The following is an 18207-nucleotide window of genomic DNA, read 5'->3' as shown; positions in this document are numbered from 1 at the left end:
GGGCAATAACTTCAGGACATGTTAATTTTGCTAGTATGAGATATAATACATGTGATATCCTTGGGGGAGGAAATGTAAAAGAAGCTGTGTCTGCAAACTAACACTGAGCTGTGACTTTATCTGTCTAACTACTGTACATGACATGTCCTATCATCACTCTGTCATTCCCTCACCAGGGACCAACAGAGAAGCAGAGAGGAGGGTGAGCAAGATATAAAGACAGAGGAGGGTGAGTGAGATATAAAAACAGAGGAGGGTGAGCGAGATGTAAAGACAGAGGAGGGTGAGCGAGATATAAAGACAGAGGAGGGTGAGCGAGATATAAAAACAGAGGAGGGTGAGCGAGATGTAAAGACAGAGGAGGGTGAGCGAGATGTAAAGACAGAGGAGGGTGAGCGAGATATAAAAACAGAGGAGGGTGAGCGAGATGTAAAAACAGAGGAGGGTGAGAGAGATATAAAAACAGAGGAGGGCGAGAGAGATAAAAACAGAGGAGGGTGAGCGAGATATAAAAACAGAGGAGGGTGAGCGAGATATAAAAACAGAAGAGGGTGAGCGAGATGTAAAAACAGAGGAGGGTGAGCGAGATATAAAAACAGAGGAGGGTGAGCGAGATGTAAAGACAGAGGAGGGTGAGCGAGATGTAAAAACAGAGGAGGGTGAGCGAGATATAAAAACAGAGGAGGGCGAGAGAGATAAAAACAGAGGAGGGTGAGCGAGATATAAAAACAGAGGAGGGTGAGCGATGATATAAAAACAGAAGAGGGTGAGCGAGATATAAAAACAGAGGAGGGTGAGCGAGATATAAAAACAGAAGAGGGTGAGCGAGATATAAAGACAGAAGAGGGTGAGCGAGATATAAAAACAGAGGAGGGTGAGCGAGATATAAAAATAGAAGAGGGTGAGCGAGATATAAAGACAGAGGAGGGTGAGCGAGATATAAAGACAGAGGAGGGTGAGCGAGATATAAAAACAGAGGAGGGTGAGCGAGATGTAAAAACAGAAGAGGGTGAGAGAGAGATAAAGACAGAGGAGGGTGAGCGAGATATAAAAACAGAGGAGGGTGAGCGAGATTTAAAAACAGAGGAGGGTGAGCGAGATATAAAAACAGAAGAGGGTGAGCGAGATATAAAAACAGAAGAGGGTGAGCGAGATATAAAAACAGAGGAGGGTGAGCGAGATATAAAAACAGAGGAGGGTGAGCGAGATATAAAAACAGAGGAGGGTGAGCGAGATGTAAAAACAGAAGAGGGTGAGAGAGAGATAAAGACAGAGGAGGGTGAGAGAGATATAAAAACAGAGGAGGGTGAGAGAGAGATAAAGACAGAGGAGGGTGAGCGAGATATAAAAACAGAGGAGGGTGAGCGAGATATAAAGACAGAGGAGGGTGAGCGAGATATAAAAACAGAGGAGGGTGAACGAGATGTAAAAACAGAAGAGGGTGAGCGAGAGATAAAGACAGAGGAGGGTGGGCGAGATATAAAAACAGAGGAGGGTGAGTGAGATGTAAAAACAGAAGAGGGTGAGAGAGAGATAAAGACAGAGGAGGGTGAGAGAGAGATAAAAACAGAGGAGGGTGAGAGAGATAAAGACAGAGGAGGGTGAGCGAGATATAAAAACAGAGGAGGGTGAGAGAGAGATAAAAACAGAGGAGGGTGAGAGAGATAAAGACAGAGGAGGGTGAGAGAGATATAAAAACAGAGGAGGGTGAGCGAGATATAAAAACAGAGGAGGGTGAGAGAGATATAAAAACAGAGGAGGGTGAGCGAGATATAAAAACAGAGGAGGGTGAGAGAGATAAAGACAGAGGAGGGTGAGCGAGATATAAAAAGAGGGGGGTGAGAGAGATATAAAAACAGAGGAGGGTGAGCGAGATATAAAAACAGAAGAGGGTGAGATAGTTATAAAAACAGAGGAGGGTGAGCGAGATATAAAAACAGAGGAGGGTGAGAGAGATGTAAAAACAGAAGAGGGTGAGAGAGATGTAAAAACAGAAGAGGGTGAGAGAGATAAAGACAGAGGAGGGTGAGAGAGATATAAAAACAGAGGAGGGTGAGCGAGATATAAAAACAGAGGAGGGTGAGAGAGATATAAAGACAGAGGAGGGTGAGCGAGATATAAAAACAGAGGAGGGTGAGAGAGAGATAAAGACAGAGGAGGGTGAGAGAGATATAAAAACAGAAGAGGGTGAGAGAGATATAAAAACAGAGGAGGGTGAGCGAGATATAAAAACAGAAGAGGGTGAGCGAGATATAAAAACAGAAGAGGGTGAGCGAGATATAAAAACAGAGGAGGGTGAGAGAGATATAAAAACAGAGGAGGGTGAGAGAGATATAAAAACAGAGGAGGGTGAGAGAGATATAAAGACAGAGGAGGGTGAGCGAGATATTAAAACAGAAGAGGGTGAGCGAGATATAAAGACAGAGGAGGGTGAGCGAGATATAAAAAAAAACAGAGGAGGGTGAGCGAGATATAAAGACAGAGGAGGGTGGGCGAGATATAAAAACAGAGGAGGGTGAGTGAGATGTAAAAACAGAAGAGGGTGAGAGAGAGATAAAGACAGAGGAGGGTGAGAGAGAGATAAAAACAGAGGAGGGTGAGAGAGATAAAGACAGAGGAGGGTGAGCGAGATATAAAAACAGAGGAGGGTGAGAGAGAGATAAAAACAGAGGAGGGTGAGAGAGATAAAGACAGAGGAGGGTGAGAGAGATATAAAAACAGAGGAGGGTGAGCGAGATATAAAAACAGAGGAGGGTGAGAGAGATATAAAAACAGAGGAGGGTGAGCGAGATATAAAAACAGAGGAGGGTGAGAGAGATAAAGACAGAGGAGGGTGAGCGAGATATAAAAAGAGGGGGGTGAGAGAGATATAAAAACAGAGGAGGGTGAGCGAGATATAAAAACAGAAGAGGGTGAGATAGTTATAAAAACAGAGGAGGGTGAGCGAGATATAAAAACAGAGGAGGGTGAGAGAGATGTAAAAACAGAAGAGGGTGAGAGAGATGTAAAAACAGAAGAGGGTGAGAGAGATAAAGACAGAGGAGGGTGAGAGAGATATAAAAACAGAGGAGGGTGAGCGAGATATAAAAACAGAGGAGGGTGAGAGAGATATAAAGACAGAGGAGGGTGAGCGAGATATAAAAACAGAGGAGGGTGAGAGAGAGATAAAGACAGAGGAGGGTGAGAGAGATATAAAAACAGAAGAGGGTGAGAGAGATATAAAAACAGAGGAGGGTGAGCGAGATATAAAAACAGAAGAGGGTGAGCGAGATATAAAAACAGAAGAGGGTGAGCGAGATATAAAAACAGAGGAGGGTGAGAGAGATATAAAAACAGAGGAGGGTGAGAGAGATATAAAAACAGAGGAGGGTGAGAGAGATATAAAGACAGAGGAGGGTGAGCGAGATATTAAAACAGAAGAGGGTGAGCGAGATATAAAGACAGAGGAGGGTGAGCGAGATATAAAAAAAAACAGAGGAGGGTGAGCGAGATATAAAGACAGAGGAGGGTGAGCGAGATATAAAAACAGAGGAGGGTGAGCGAGATGTAAAAACAGAAGAGGGTGAGAGAGAGATAAAGACAGAGGAGGGTGAGCGAGATATAAAAACAGAGGAGGGTGAGAGAGAGATAAAGACAGAGGAGGGTGAGCGAGATATAAAAACAGAGGAGGGTGAGCGAGATATAAAGACAGAGGAGGGTGAGCGAGATATAAAAACAGAAGAGGGTGAACGAGATGTAAAAACAGAAGAGGGTGAGCGAGAGATAAAGACAGAGGAGGGTGGGCGAGATATAAAAACAGAGGAGGGTGAGCGAGATGTAAAAACAGAAGAGGGTGAGAGAGAGATAAAGACAGAGGAGGGTGAGAGAGAGATAAAAACAGAGGAGGGTGAGAGAGATAAAGACAGAGGAGGGTGAGCGAGATATAAAAACAGAGGAGGGTGAGAGAGAGATAAAAACAGAGGAGGGTGAGAGAGATAAAGACAGAGGAGGGTGAGAGAGATATAAAAACAGAGGAGGGTGAGCGAGATATAAAAACAGAGGAGGGTGAGAGAGATATAAAAACAGAGGAGGGTGAGCGAGATATAAAAACCGAGGAGGGTGAGAGAGATAAAGACAGAGGAGGGTGAGCGAGATATAAAAAGAGGGGGGTGAGAGAGATATAAAAACAGAGGAGGGTGAGCGAGATATAAAAACAGAGGAGGGTGAGAGAGATAAAGACAGAGGAGGGTGAGCGAGATATAAAAACAGAGGAGGGTGAGAGAGATAAAGACAGAGGAGGGTGAGCGAGATATAAAAACAGAGGAGGGTGAGAGAGATATAAAGACAGAGGAGGGTGAGCGAGATATAAAAACAGAGGAGGGTGAGAGAGAGATAAAGACAGAGGAGGGTGAGAGAGATATAAAAACAGAAGAGGGTGAGAGAGGTATAAAAACAGAGGAGGGTGAGCGAGATATAAAAACAGAAGAGGGTGAGCGAGATATAAAAACAGAAGAGGGTGAGCGAGATATAAAAACAGAGGAGGGTGAGAGAGATATAAAAACAGAGGAGGGTGAGAGAGATATAAAAACAGAGGAGGGTGAGAGAGATATAAAAACAGAGGAAGGTGAGAGAGAGATAAAGACAGAGGAGGGTGAGCGAGATATAAAAACAGAGGAGGGTGAGAGAGATATAAAAACAGAGGAGGGTGAGCGAGATATAAAAACAGAAGAGGGTGAGCGAGATATAAAAACAGAGGAGGGTGAGCGAGATATAAAGACAGAGGAGGGTGAGAGAGATATAAAAACAGAGGAAGGTGAGAGAGAGATAAAGACAGAGGAGGGTGAGCGAGATATAAAAACAGAGGAGGGTGAGAGAGATATAAAAACAGAGGAGGGTGAGCGAGATATAAAAACAGAAGAGGGTGAGCGAGATATAAAAACAGAGGAGGGTGAGCGAGATATAAAGACAGAGGAGGGTGAGCGAGATATAAAGACAGAGGAGAGTGAGAGAGATATAAAGACAGAGGAGGGTGAGCGAGATATAAAGACAGAGGAGGGTGAGCGAGATATAAAAACAGAGGAGGGTGAGCGAGATGTAAAAACAGAAGAGGGTGAGAGAGAGATACAGAGGAGGGTGAGCGAGATATAAAAACAGAGGAGGGTGAGAGAGAGATAAAGACAGAGGAGGGTGAGCGAGATATAAAAACAGAGGAGGGTGAGCGAGATATAAAGACAGAGGAGGGTGAGCGAGATATAAAAACAGAGGAGGGTGAGCGAGATGTAAAAACAGAAGAGGGTGAGCGAGAGATAAAGACAGAGGAGGGTGGTCGAGATATAAAAACAGAGGAGGGTGAGCGAGATGTAAAAACAGAAGAGGGTGAGAGAGAGATAAAGACAGAGGAGGGTGAGAGAGAGATAAAAACAGAGGAGGGTGAGAGAGATAAAGACAGAGGAGGGTGAGCGAGATATAAAAACAGAGGAGGGTGAGAGAGAGATAAAAACAGAGGAGGGTGAGAGAGATAAAGACAGAGGAGGGTGAGAGAGATATAAAAACAGAGGAGGGTGAGCGAGATATAAAAACAGAGGAGGGTGAGAGAGATGTAAAAACAGAAGAGGGTGAGAGAGAGATAAAGACAGAGGAGGGTGAGAGAGATAAAGACAGAGGAGGGTGAGAGAGATATAAAAACAGAGGAGGGTGAGCGAGATATAAAAACAGAGGAGGGTGAGCGAGATAAAGACAGAGGAGGGTGAGCGAGATATAAAAAGAGGGGGGTGAGAGAGATATAAAAACAGAGGAGGGTGAGCGAGATATAAAAACAGAAGAGGGTGAGATAGATATAAAAACAGAGGAGGGTGAGCGAGATATAAAAACAGAGGAGGGTGAGCGAGATATAAAGACAGAGGAGGGTGAGAGAGATATAAAAACAGAGGAGGGTGAGCGAGAGATAAAAACAGAGGAGGGTGAGAGAGAGATAAAGACAGAGGAGGGTGAGCGAGATATAAAAACAGAGGGTGAGAGAGATATAAAAACAGAGGAGGGTGAGCGAGATATAAAAACAGAAGAGGGTGAGCGAGAGATAAAAACAGAGGAGGGTGAGAGAGAGATAAAGACAGAGGAGGGTGAGCGAGATATAAAAACAGAGGAGGGTGAGAGAAGAGATAAAGGACCGAGAGAGAGATATAAAAACAGAGGAGGGTGAGAGAGATAAAGACAGAGGAGGGTGAGCGAGATATAAAAAGAGGGGGGTGAGAGAGATATAAAAACAGAGGAGGGTGAGCGAGATATAAAAACAGAAGAGGGTGAGAGAGATATAAAAACAGAGGAGGGTGAGCGAGATATAAAAACAGAGGAGGGTGAGGGAGATATAAAGACAGAGGAGGGTGAGCGAGATATAAAAACAGAGGAGGGTGAGCGAGATATAAAAACAGAGGGTGAGAGAGATATAAAAACAGAGGAGGGTGAGCGAGATATAAAAGCAGAAGAGGGTGAGCGAGAGATAAAAACAGAGGAGGGTGAGAGAGAGATAAAGACAGAGGAGGGTGAGCGAGATATAAAAACAGAGGAGGGTGAGAGAGATATAAAAACAGAGGAGGGTGAGAGAGAGATAAAGACAGAGGAGGGTGTACGAGATATAAAAACAGAGGAGGGTGAGAGAGATATAAAAACAGAGGAGGGTGAGCGAGATATAAAAACAGAAGAGGGTGAGCGAGGTATAAAAACAGAAGAGGGTGAGCGAGATATAAAGACAGAGGAGGGTGAGCGAGATATAAAGACAGAGGAGGGTGAGAGAGATATAAAGACAGAGGAGGGTGAGCGAGATATAAAAACAGAGGAGGTGAGAGAGATATAAAAACAGAGGAGGGTGAGCGAGATATAAAAACAGAAGAGGGTGAGCGAGATATAAAGACAGAGGAGGGTGAGCGAGATATAAAAACAGAAGAGGGTGAGCGAGATATAAAAACAGAAGAGGGTGAGCGAGATATAAAGACAGAGGAGGGTGAGCGAGATATAAAGACAGAGGAGGGTGAGAGAGATATAAAAACAGAGGAGGGTGAGCGAGATATAAAAACAGAGGAGGGTGAGAGAGAGATAAAGACAGAGGAGGGTGAGCGAGATATAAAAACAGAAGAGGGTGAGAGAGATATAAAGACAGAGGAGGGTGAGCGAGATATAAAAACAGAAGAGGGTGAGCGAGATATAAAGACAGAGGAGGGTGAGCGAGATATAAAAACAGAGGAGGGTGAGCGAGATATAAAGACAGAGGAGGGTGAGCGAGATATAAAGACAGAGGAGGGTGAGCGAGATATAAAAACAGAGGAGGGTGAGCGAGATGTAAAAACAGAAGGGGGTGAGAGAGAGATAAAGACAGAGGAGGGTGAGCGAGATATAAAAACAGAGGAGGGTGAGAGAGAGATAAAGACAGAGGAGGGTGAGCGAGATATAAAAACAGAGAAGGGTGAGCGAGATATAAAGACAGAGGAGGGTGAGCGAGTTATAAAAACAGAGGAGGGTGAGCGAGATGTAAAAACAGAAGAGGGTGAGCGAGAGATAAAGACAGAGGAGGGTGGGCGAGATATAAAAACAGAGGAGGGTGAGCGAGATGTAAAAACAGAAGAGGGTGAGAGAGAGATAAAGACAGAGGAGGGTGAGAGAGAGATAAAAACAGAGGAGGGTGAGAGAGATAAAGACAGAGGAGGGTGAGCGAGATATAAAAACAGAGGAGGGTGAGAGAGAGATAAAAACAGAGGAGGGTGAGAGAGATAAAGACAGAGGAGGGTGAGAGAGATATAAAAACAGAGGAGGGTGAGCGAGATATAAAAACAGAGGAGGGTGAGAGAGATATAAAAACAGAGGAGGGTGAGCGAGATATAACAACAGAGGAGGGTGAGAGAGATATAAAAACAGAGGAGGGTGAGCGAGATATAAAAACAGAAGAGGGTGAGATAGATATAAAAACAGAAGAGGGTGAGCGAGATATAAAAACAGAGGAGGGTGAGCGAGATATAAAGACAGAGGAGGGTGAGCGAGATATAAAAACAGAGGGTGAGAGAGATATAAAAACAGAGGAGGGTGAGAGAGATATAAAAACAGAAGAGGGTGAGCGAGAGATAAAAACAGAGGAGGGTGAGAGAAAGATAAAGACAGAGGAGGGTGAGCGAGATATAAAAACAGAGGAGGGTGAGAGAGATATAAAAACAGAGGAGGGTGAGCGAGATATAAAAACAGAAGAGGGTGAGCGAGAGATAAAAACAGAGGAGGGTGAGAGAGAGATAAAGACAGAGGAGGGTGAGCGAGATATAAAAACAGAGGAGGGTGAGAGAGATATAAAAACAGAGGAGGGTGAGCGAGATATAAAAACAGAAGAGGGTGAGCGAGGTATAAAAACAGAAGAGGGTGAGCGAGATATAAAGACAGAGGAGGGTGAGCGAGATATAAAAACAGAGGAGGGTGAGCGAGATGTAAAAACAGAAGGGGGTGAGAGAGAGATAAAGACAGAGGAGGGTGAGCGAGATTTAAAAACAGAGGAGGGTGAGAGAGAGATAAAGACAGAGGAGGGTGAGCGAGATATAAAAACAGAGAAGGGTGAGCGAGATATAAAGACAGAGGAGGGTGAGCGAGATATAAAAACAGAGGAGGGTGAGCGAGATGTAAAAACAGAAGAGGGTGAGCGAGAGATAAAGACAGAGGAGGGTGGGCGAGATATAAAAACAGAGGAGGGTGAGCGAGATGTAAAAACAGAAGAGGGTGAGAGAGAGATAAAGACAGAGGAGGGTGAGAGAGAGATAAAAACAGAGGAGGGTGAGAGAGATAAAGACAGAGGAGGGTGAGCGAGATATAAAAACAGAGGAGGGTGAGAGAGAGATAAAAACAGAGGAGGGTGAGAGAGATAAAGACAGAGGAGGGTGAGAGAGATATAAAAACAGAGGAGGGTGAGCGAGATATAAAAACAGAGGAGGGTGAGAGAGATATAAAAACAGAGGAGGGTGAGCGAGATATAAAAACAGAGGAGGGTGAGAGAGATAAAGACAGAGGAGGGTGAGCGAGATATAAAAAGAGGGGGGTGAGAGAGATATAAAAACAGAGGAGGGTGAGCGAGATATAAAAACAGAAGAGGGTGAGATAGATATAAAAACAGAAGAGGGTGAGCGAGATATAAAAACAGAGGAGGGTGAGATAGATATAAAAACAGAAGAGGGTGAGCGAGATATAAAAACAGAGGAGGGTGAGCGAGATATAAAGACAGAGGAGGGTGAGCGAGATATAAAAACAGAGGGTGAGAGAGATATAAAAACAGAGGAGGGTGAGAGAGATATAAAAACAGAAGAGGGTGAGCGAGAGATAAAAACAGAGGAGGGTGAGAGAGAGATAAAAACAGAGGAGGGTGAGCGAGATATAAAAACAGAGGAGGGTGAGAGAGATATAAAAACAGAGGCGGGTGAGCGAGGTATAAAAACAGAAGAGGGTGAGCGAGATATAAAAACAGAGGAGGGTGAGAGAGAGATAAAGACAGAGGAGGGTGAGCGAGATCAGAGGAGGGTGAGAGAGATATAAAAACAGAGGAGGGTGAGCGAGATATAAAAACAGAAGAGGGTGAGCGAGGTATAAAAACAGAAGAGGGTGAGCGAGATATAAAGACAGAGGAGGGTGAGCGAGATATAAAGACAGAGGAGGGTGAGCGAGATATAAAGACAGAGGAGGGTGAGCGAGATATAAAAACAGAGGAGGGTGAGAGATATAAAAACAGAGGAGGGTGAGCGAGATATAAAAACAGAAGAGGGTGAGCGAGATATAAAGACAGAGGAGGGTGAGCGAGATATAAAAACAGAGGAGGGTGAGCGAGATATAAAGACAGAGGAGGGTGAGCGAGATATAAAAACAGAGGAGGGTGAGCGAGATGTAAAAACAGAAGAGGGTGAGAGAGAGATAAAGACAGAGGAGGGTGAGCGAGATATAAAAACAGAGGAGGGTGAGAGAGATAAAGACAGAGGAGGGTGAGAGAGATAAAAACAGAGGAGGGTGAGCGAGATATAAAAACAGAGGAGGGTGAGCGAGATATAAAAACAGAGGAGGGTGAGAGAGATAAAAACAGAAGAGGGTGAGAGAGATAAAGACAGAGGAGGGTGAGCGAGATATAAAAACAGAGGAGGGTGAGCGAGAGATTAAAACAGAGGAGGGTGAGAGAGATAAAGACAGAGGAGGGTTAGCGAGATATAAAAACAGAGGAGGGTGAGAGAGAGATATAAAAACAGAGGAGGGTGAGAGAGAGATAAAGACAGAGGAGGGTGAGCGAGATATAAAAACAGAGGGTGAGAGAGAGATAAAGACAGAGGAGGGTGAGCGAGATGTAAAGACAGAGGAGGGTGAGAGAGATAAAGAGACAGACAGAGAACTAAAGAGACAGACAGAGAGCTAAAGAGACAGAGAGATAAAGAGACAGACAGAGAACTAAAGAGACAGACAGAGAGCTAAAGAGACAGAGAGCTAAAGAGACAGACAGAGAGCTAAAGAGACAGACAGAGAGCTAAAGAGACAGACAGAGAGCTAAAGAGACAGACAGAGAGATAAAGAGACAGACAGAGAGCTAAAGAGACAGACAGAGAGCTAAAGAGACAGACAGAGAGATAAAGAGACAGACAAAGAGATAAAGAGACAGACAGAGAACTAAAGAGACAGACAGAGAGCTAAAGAGACAGAGAGATAAAGAGACAGACAGAGAGATACAGAGACAGACAGAGATAAAGATACAGACAGAGAGTGTCTCAGCCCTTACCTGTGTGCGTTGCCCAGTCCCCTGTAGGCTCTCTCCTGGTCCTGAACATGGTTGAGACTCTGAGCCACGGTTAGAAACATCTCACTGTACTTTATAGCTTCCTCAAAGTCTCCCAGAGAGTCATAACAGTCTGCTAGGTTCCCATAGGCCCTGCCTCTGTCCAGCACACACTCAGCCCCACTCAGCTGCTCCAGCATGGCCAACTGCTGCTCAAAATACCCAATGGCCTCCTCCAGGACGCCCATGTTCATCTTGGCGATGCCTATGTTGCCCTGGACCTGTGCCTCCACGCGGGCATCTCTGAGGCCCTGTGCCAGGGTGAGCTGGGCCTGGTAGCACTGGAAGGCTGTGGCGTAGTCCGTCAGGGCCATGTGGACGGCTGCCAGGCGGCCCAGAGCACCACACTGCCCCTGTTGGTCGTCTAGAGCGGTGCGGGCAGACAGCTCCTGCTGGTGGAAGGACAGGGCCAAATCGTACTGACGGAGGAGTCTGGGGGAGGGAAGAAGGGAGAAAATCACTATTACTTCTCAGTCAATATTATCTGGAAACATACTCGAAGTTTATAAATAAAATACAGATTTAAATCCTAACTGGATTGGGAGTCTACCTGTGGGCGGAGCCTAGCGCTGAGTATGCGTCGGCCTCCATTTTGTGGCCTTTGACCTCCTGAGCCAGGGTGAGCTGCTGCTGGTAGAACCTCACCGCCCCAGCAACGTCAACCCGACACACACACACATCCCCCAGGTTCCCCAGGGCACGGAACACAGCCTGGACACACACGCACATACACATTGTTTTAATGTAGAATCTCACCCCCCTGCCAAGTCCCCTCCAACACACATGCTGACCACCTAACGACGCATTCCACCAATACCAGTTGAGCTAGTTACTATCTGCACCTGTGTGTTGTTGAGAGCCTGAGCCAGGGACAGCAGGTATCTCTGACAGTCCTCAGCCTGGTTGTATTCCCCCAGGGCTTTGTAGGCCAGACCCAGGTTACAGTAGGCTTTAGCCTGGGACAACTTATCCCCCAGGTCTTTAGCCAGGGCCAGGTCCTGTTCATAATACCTGTTAGGAGAAAGAAGAAAAGGTTTGTTTCCTTCCTCATTTCCTTTTCAAAGTCGACAACTTTCTGTATTTATTTGGAGAGGTCAGGACAATCTTTAACAGCTATTATTATACATACAGATGGATGGAGTGTGTCCGCTACCTGACGGCCTCTCTGTACTGTCCCAGGCAGTAGTGTGTGTAGGCCAGGTTGTGGCAGACCTTGCCCTCTTCCTCCAGGTCCTGTAGCTGAGGTGACAGGGTCAGGTACTGCTGGTAGTAGGGAACCGCCTGGACATACTCCCCTCTACAGCAGTGGAAGTTACCCAGGTTACCTACACACACACACACACACTTTACCTTTAGGAATCAATAAAGTATATTTAAATTCTTCATTTGTTGGTTTGTCCCCCTGTCTGTGTTACCTGGTGCCCTGGGTGTGCTCTGTCCGTCTGTTACCTAGTGCCCTGGTCGTGCTCTGTCTGTCTATTACCTAGTGCCCTGGTCGTGCTCTGTCCGTCTGTTACCTAGTGCCCTGGTCGTGCTCTGTCTGTCTGTTACCTAGTGCCCTGGTCGTGCTCTGTCTGTCTATTACCTAGTGCCCTGGTCGTGCTCTGTCCGTCTGTTACCTAGTGCCCTGGTCGTGCTCTGTCTGTCTGTTACCTAGTGCCCTGGTCGTGCTCTGTCCGTCTGTTACCTAGTGCCCTGGTCGTGCTCTGTCCGTCTGTTACCTAGTGCCCTGGTCGTGCTCTGTCTGTCTGTTACATAGTGCCCTGGTCGTGCTCTGTCTGTCTATTACCTAGTGCCCTGGTCGTGCTCTGTCCGTCTGTTACCTAGTGCCCTGGTCGTGCTCTGTCTGTCTGTTACCTAGTGCCCTGGTCGTGCTCTGTCCGTCTGTTACCTAGTGCCCTGGTCGTGCTCTGTCTGTCTGTTACCTAGTGCTCTGGTCGTGCTCTGTCTGTTACCTAGTGCCCTGGTCGTGCTCTGTCTGTCTATTACCTAGTGCCCTGGTCGTGCTCTGTCTGTCTGTTACCTGGTGCCCTGGTCGTGCTCTGTCTGTCTGTTACCTAGTGCCCTGGTCGTGCTCTGTCTGTCTGGTACCTAATGCCCTGGTCGTGCTCTGTCTGTCTGTTACCTGGTGCCCTGGTCGTGCTCTGTCTGTCTGTTACCTAGTGCCCTGGTCGTGCTCTGTCTGTTACCTAGTGCCCTGGTCGTGCTCTGTCTGTCTGTTACCTAGTGCCCTGGTCGTGCTCTGTCTGTCTGTCACCTAGTGCCCTGGTCGTGACCTGTCTGTCTGTTACCTAGTGCCCTGGTCGTGCTCTGTCTCTGTTACCTAGTGCCCTGGTCGTGCTCTGTCTGTCTGTCACCTAGTGCCCTGGTCGTGACCTGTCTGTCTGTTACCTAGTGCCCTGGTCGTGCTCTGTCTGTCTGTCACCTAGTGCCCTGGCCGTGCTCTGTCTGTTACCTAGTGCCCTGGCCGTGCTCTGTCTGTCACCTAGTGCCCTGGTCGTGACCTGTCTGTCTGTTACCTAGTGCCCTGGTCGTGACCTGTCTGTCTGTTACCTAGTGCCCTGGCCGTGCTCTGTCTGTCTGTTACCTAGTGCCCTGGCCGTGCTCTGTCTGTCTGTTACCTAGTGCCCTGGCCGTGCTTTGTCTGTCTGTTACCTAGTGCCCTGGTCGTGACCTGTCTGTCTGTTACCTAGTGCCCTGGCCGTGCTCTGTCTGTCTGTTACCTAGTGCCCTGGCCGTGCTCTGTGTGTCTGTTACCTAGTGCCCTGGCCGTGCTCTGTCTGTCTGTTACCTAGTGCCCTGGTCGTGACCTGTCTGTCTGTCACCTAGTGCCCTGGCCGTGCTCTGTCTGTCTGTTACCTAGTGCCCTGGTCGTGACCTGTCTGTCTGTCACCTAGTGCCCTGGTCGTGACCTGTCTGTCTGTTACCTAGTGCCCTGGCCGTGCTCTGTCTGTCTGTTACCTAGTGCCCTGGTCGTGACCTGTCTGTCTGTCACCTAGTGCCCTGGTCGTGACCTGTCTGTCTGTTACCTAGTGCCCTGGCCGTGCTCTGTCTGTCTGTTACCTAGTGCCCTGGCCGTGCTCTGTCTGTCTGTTACCTAGTGCCCTGGCCGTGCTCTGTCTGTCTGTTACCTAGTGCCTTGGTCGTGCTCTGTCTGTCTGTTACCTGGTGCCCTGGTCGTGACCTGTCTGTCTGTCACCTAGTGCCCTGGTCGTGACCTGTCTGTCTGTTACCTAGTGCCCTGGCCGTGCTCTGTCTGTCTGTTACCTAGTGCCCTGGCCGTGCTCTGTCTGTCTGTTACCTAGTGCCTTGGTCGTGCTCTGTCTGTCTGTTACCTGGTGCCCTGGTCGTGCTCTGTCTGTCTGTTACCTAGTGCCTTGGTCGTGCTCTGTCTGTCTGTTACCTAGTGCCCTGGTCGTGCTCTGTCTGTCTGTTACCTAGTGCCCTGGTCGTGACCTGTCTGTCTGTTACCTAGTGCCCTGGCCGTGCTCTGTCTGTCTGTTACCTAGTGCCCTGGCCGTGCTCTGTCTGTCTGTTACCTAGTGCCCTGGCCGTGCTCTGTCTGTTACCTAGTGCCCTGGCCGTGCTCTGTCTGTTACCTAGTGCCCTGGCCGTGCTCTGTCTGTTACCTAGTGCCCTGGTCGTGCTCTGTCTGTTACCTAGTGCCCTGGCCGTGCTCTGTGTGTCTCGTAGTTCGCGTGCGATGGTCAGGTGGTGCAGGTAGTGCTGGAGAGCCTGGTCGTGAGCGCCCAGAGCCTGATAGGCTACAGCCAGGTTACCATGGGTAGAGGCCTGGGAGGGCCGGTCATTCACCTGGGAGAGGAAAGAAAGGTCAATACCAGGTGTGTGTCTGCCTTCGGTGATATCTGACGCCTATGATACCGTACAGCCTGGTCGTACATCCCCAGAGCACTCTGTGTGTGTGTTCGTTCATGTGTATGTGTGTTCACGTGTGTATCCTCACCTCTAGTGATATGTGCAGCTCCTGCCGGTGGTAGCGCACAGCCTGGTCGTACATCCCCAGAGCGTTGTAGGCATTCCCCATGTTCCCATAGGCCCTGCCCTGAGCAGCATGGTCCCCCAGCTCCTGGACCAAACACAGGTGGGCCTTGTGGAGCTTCAACGCTGCATCGTACTCCCCCTTCATCTGGTGGATTATACCTGAGAGAGAGGCAGTCCATTGGAGCGAAAGTGAGTGACGGCTAAGCAGAGATTAGAGATCAGACATGAGGATGACCAATTAGGATCACAGCCAACCGTCTGACACAGACACTGAGCACGTTCAGGAGGACAGAACGTCTAACAGTGAATCATGTTGGTTCATTTCTATCTGGAACGTTCAAAGCGTTTCACATCCCTGAATACACCCATGTCCGAGTGTGTGTGTGTGTGTGTGTGTGGGTATCAGAGCTAGAGTATCTGCATCAACAGGACAAGAGTGAGAGGATTGAAAGAGGGAGCAAAGGTGGAGGAGAGACACATAGGGAAGAGAGAGAGAGGTAGGGGGTGTCGAGACAGCAGATGGATCATTAATACATGGCCCTGATGTCTCTCCGTCTGATCCAGTATGTGTGTGTGTGTGTGTGTGTGTGTGTGTTTGTGTTTGTAGGCTAGAGGGTCAGTTCAAAATGGAATGGAGCATGAGATGGGCTAGCTTGGCATTCTGAGTGGAGAAGCTTTCTTTCATCCTGAACACAGCCCTGATGTGACAAGAGGCAAAGTGCTTAGCAGGTTGTATATGGAAGGGTACCATAACATTTTCAATGCCTTTCTAATGTACAAAAACATGTCTGTCAATAATATATCAATGGTTTGTTACTTATCCCAAAATCTTTATTCAAAAGAATTTCCTGCCAGGAACATTTGACATTGAAAGCTTGAACGATCTATCAATGTTGGCCTAACCAATGGCACTGCAGCAATTATCCTTTAACGGAGTAGATTCTGATCTGCAGCTCAACAGACTTGTGAAAGAAATTAAAAGGTTCAAAATGAGCAAAATACAATTACAGAATTTTCAAACACTCAAATTCCTCTTCTATCCGTGTGTCACGATCGTCTTCTTGTGAGAAAGTGGACCAAGGCGCAGCGTTTGCAAAATACATCTTCTTTTATTTTAGAAGAGAGAAAAAACAAGAAACTAACAACTATACACAAACTAACAAAATAACAAAATAACGACCGTGAAGCTATACAGACAAATAGTGCTGACACAAACACTACACATAGACAATTACCCACAACCAGCTAAAGCCTATGGCTGCCTTAAATATGGCTCCCAATCAGAGACAACAATAACCAGCTGTCTCTAATTGAGAACCAATTCAGGCAACCATAGACTTTCCTAGACACCTACACTGAACACTAAACCATCTACTCTACTTAACCCCCTAAACCATACAACACCCTAGACAATACAAAAACACATACTTAACCATGTCACACCCTGACCTAACTAAAATAATAATGAAAACAAAGATAACTAAGGCCAGGGTGTGACACCGTGTCTCTGTTTGCTGGGCCTGCACCCCGATGCTATACACCATTTTCTCCCCTGTGTATTTAGTCTTGTCGAAGACAGCCATTTTATCCTGTAGGGCCTTCAGTGGGGTCCTGTGCTCCTCCCTCCATTGGGTAGCAGCCTTTTCCAAAGAAACTGTGGCTTGCATGCTCAGGCACACACTCCACACACGCACACTCAAGGCAGATGCGGTAGCGGATGCGGTAGCTCCCAAAGAACAGATGAAGCTGCAGGTGATGATCTTAACTTCTTCACTGAGTGACATGAGCCTGGACGTGTGGGTGTTCAGGGCAGGAGACTGAACTGGGACATGTTCAGTACACAAACGTTACGTTGCAGATAGAAATGCCATGAATAGAGCTGACATGAATCCTTTTTCTTATTTATATAGATATGCTTATTCTACATGCCAGAGAGGCATGTTTGTTCTACACATAGCCACAGGAAGTAGGAGTGCTGGAGGTGTTGCAGCACATCCTGGTAAATTGAAATAAAATTGAAATAAAATTGGCAAAATTATATAATTCATCCTGTCTGTACATAAATAAATAAAATCATTCAAAAATACTACACCAGAGTATGGAAGTTCAATCGCGTATTTTTTTAAATAGCCGTGGATGGTTTTAAATCATAAGCACAGTACATAGCCTAGGCTTTCACCTCGATCAGACTGACAGCATCATTTTGTTTTGGTACACCAGAAATACATTTATTTCCAATGGAACGCTGTGTTTGCCTTGCAGCATTGCTTTGCAGAGGCAGTTGCAGTGTGTTCTGTGATGCATACGTTGGAACATATGCATCAAATTGTATGTGTAGACATGACAGATATAGGAGAAAAAGGTGAATGTTGAACTTTTTTTGCACACATATCTAGTATACATTTTGGGTTACATAATGAAAAGAGTTTGACTGCAGAATTTATTACGCAGTATTGATGCAAATACCCTGTCGGTCTGATTGAGGCATTAAGCCTTGTGCACACCAACTGTGTCAAACTGCATGCGTTCCAGCGGCAATCAGCACCGCTTGGAAATTTAGAAATCAAACTGTTGAAAAGACTGTAATCTGTTTGTAGTTAGGCTATCAAAATCCTTTCCCAATATTGAGTGACCAGCAGACAGCATCTGCCATGCCGTTAAATGCGCATATTCCCAGAATCACATCCTTCTCTTACTTTATTATTGGGTGAGTCTACTATTGGGTGAGTCTACTATTGGGTGAGTCTACTATTGGGTGAGTCTACTATTGGGTGAGTCTACTATTGGGTGAGTCTACTATTGGGTGAGTCAAGTTTTGTAGGACTATAATTTCCTCCACCAGGATAGATGGACTTCATATTGTACAATCTGTGTCTCCCCTCTTTCTGTAGGCCTAGATTGTATCATTTTTATTGATCTCAGTTCATTTCAGTCATTTTTGTGCTACACAGTTTTTTTTTCTGATGTAGAATTGCATGAAATGCATTTTTAAAAGGACAATGTTTACCCCTGGCGCGGATCTCAGATCTCAGCGCTTTGTCCAGAACGGTATTTCTTACAAACAGTCATGAGCTAAATTAAATGAGACTACATTTACTACTGTTAGGCCTACCGAATCTATTCCTAGACCTAGGCTACTCATCACATTAGGAACTGTAACTTACTGTTAGGCCTACCGAATCTATTCCTAGACCTAGGCTACTCATCACATTAGGAACTGTATCTTACTGTTAGCCTACCGAATCTATTCCTAGACCTAGGCTACTCATCACATTAGGAACTGTAACTTACTGTTAGGCCTACCGAATCTATTCCTAGACCTAGGCTACTCATCACATTAGGAACTGTATCTTACTGTTAGACCTACCGAATCTATTCCTAGACCTAGGCTACTCATC

General features: G+C 46.4%; 1 protein-coding gene across 1 annotated transcript in view; it reads right to left on the bottom strand.

Moving 5' to 3' along the window:
- LOC120044966 (tetratricopeptide repeat protein 28-like) overlaps positions 1-18207 on the bottom strand; it is a 39920-nt gene that overhangs the window by 11944 nt on the left and 9769 nt on the right. The window contains exons 6-11 of the mRNA XM_038989739.1: positions 14772-14968; positions 14467-14620; positions 11961-12132; positions 11650-11818; positions 11358-11518; positions 10751-11239 (exon numbers count right to left, since the gene is read on the bottom strand). Of these exons, the coding sequence (XP_038845667.1) occupies positions 10751-11239; positions 11358-11518; positions 11650-11818; positions 11961-12132; positions 14467-14620; positions 14772-14968 (1342 nt within the window). The remainder of the gene's footprint in view (positions 1-10750; positions 11240-11357; positions 11519-11649; positions 11819-11960; positions 12133-14466; positions 14621-14771; positions 14969-18207) is intronic.

This window comes from Salvelinus namaycush, chromosome 3 (assembly GCF_016432855.1).
Source record: "Salvelinus namaycush isolate Seneca chromosome 3, SaNama_1.0, whole genome shotgun sequence".
NCBI classification, from domain to species: Eukaryota; Metazoa; Chordata; class Actinopteri; order Salmoniformes; family Salmonidae; genus Salvelinus; species Salvelinus namaycush.
The sequence above is the reverse complement of the archived record's forward strand: the minus strand, read 5'-3'. Positions and strand labels throughout refer to the sequence as shown.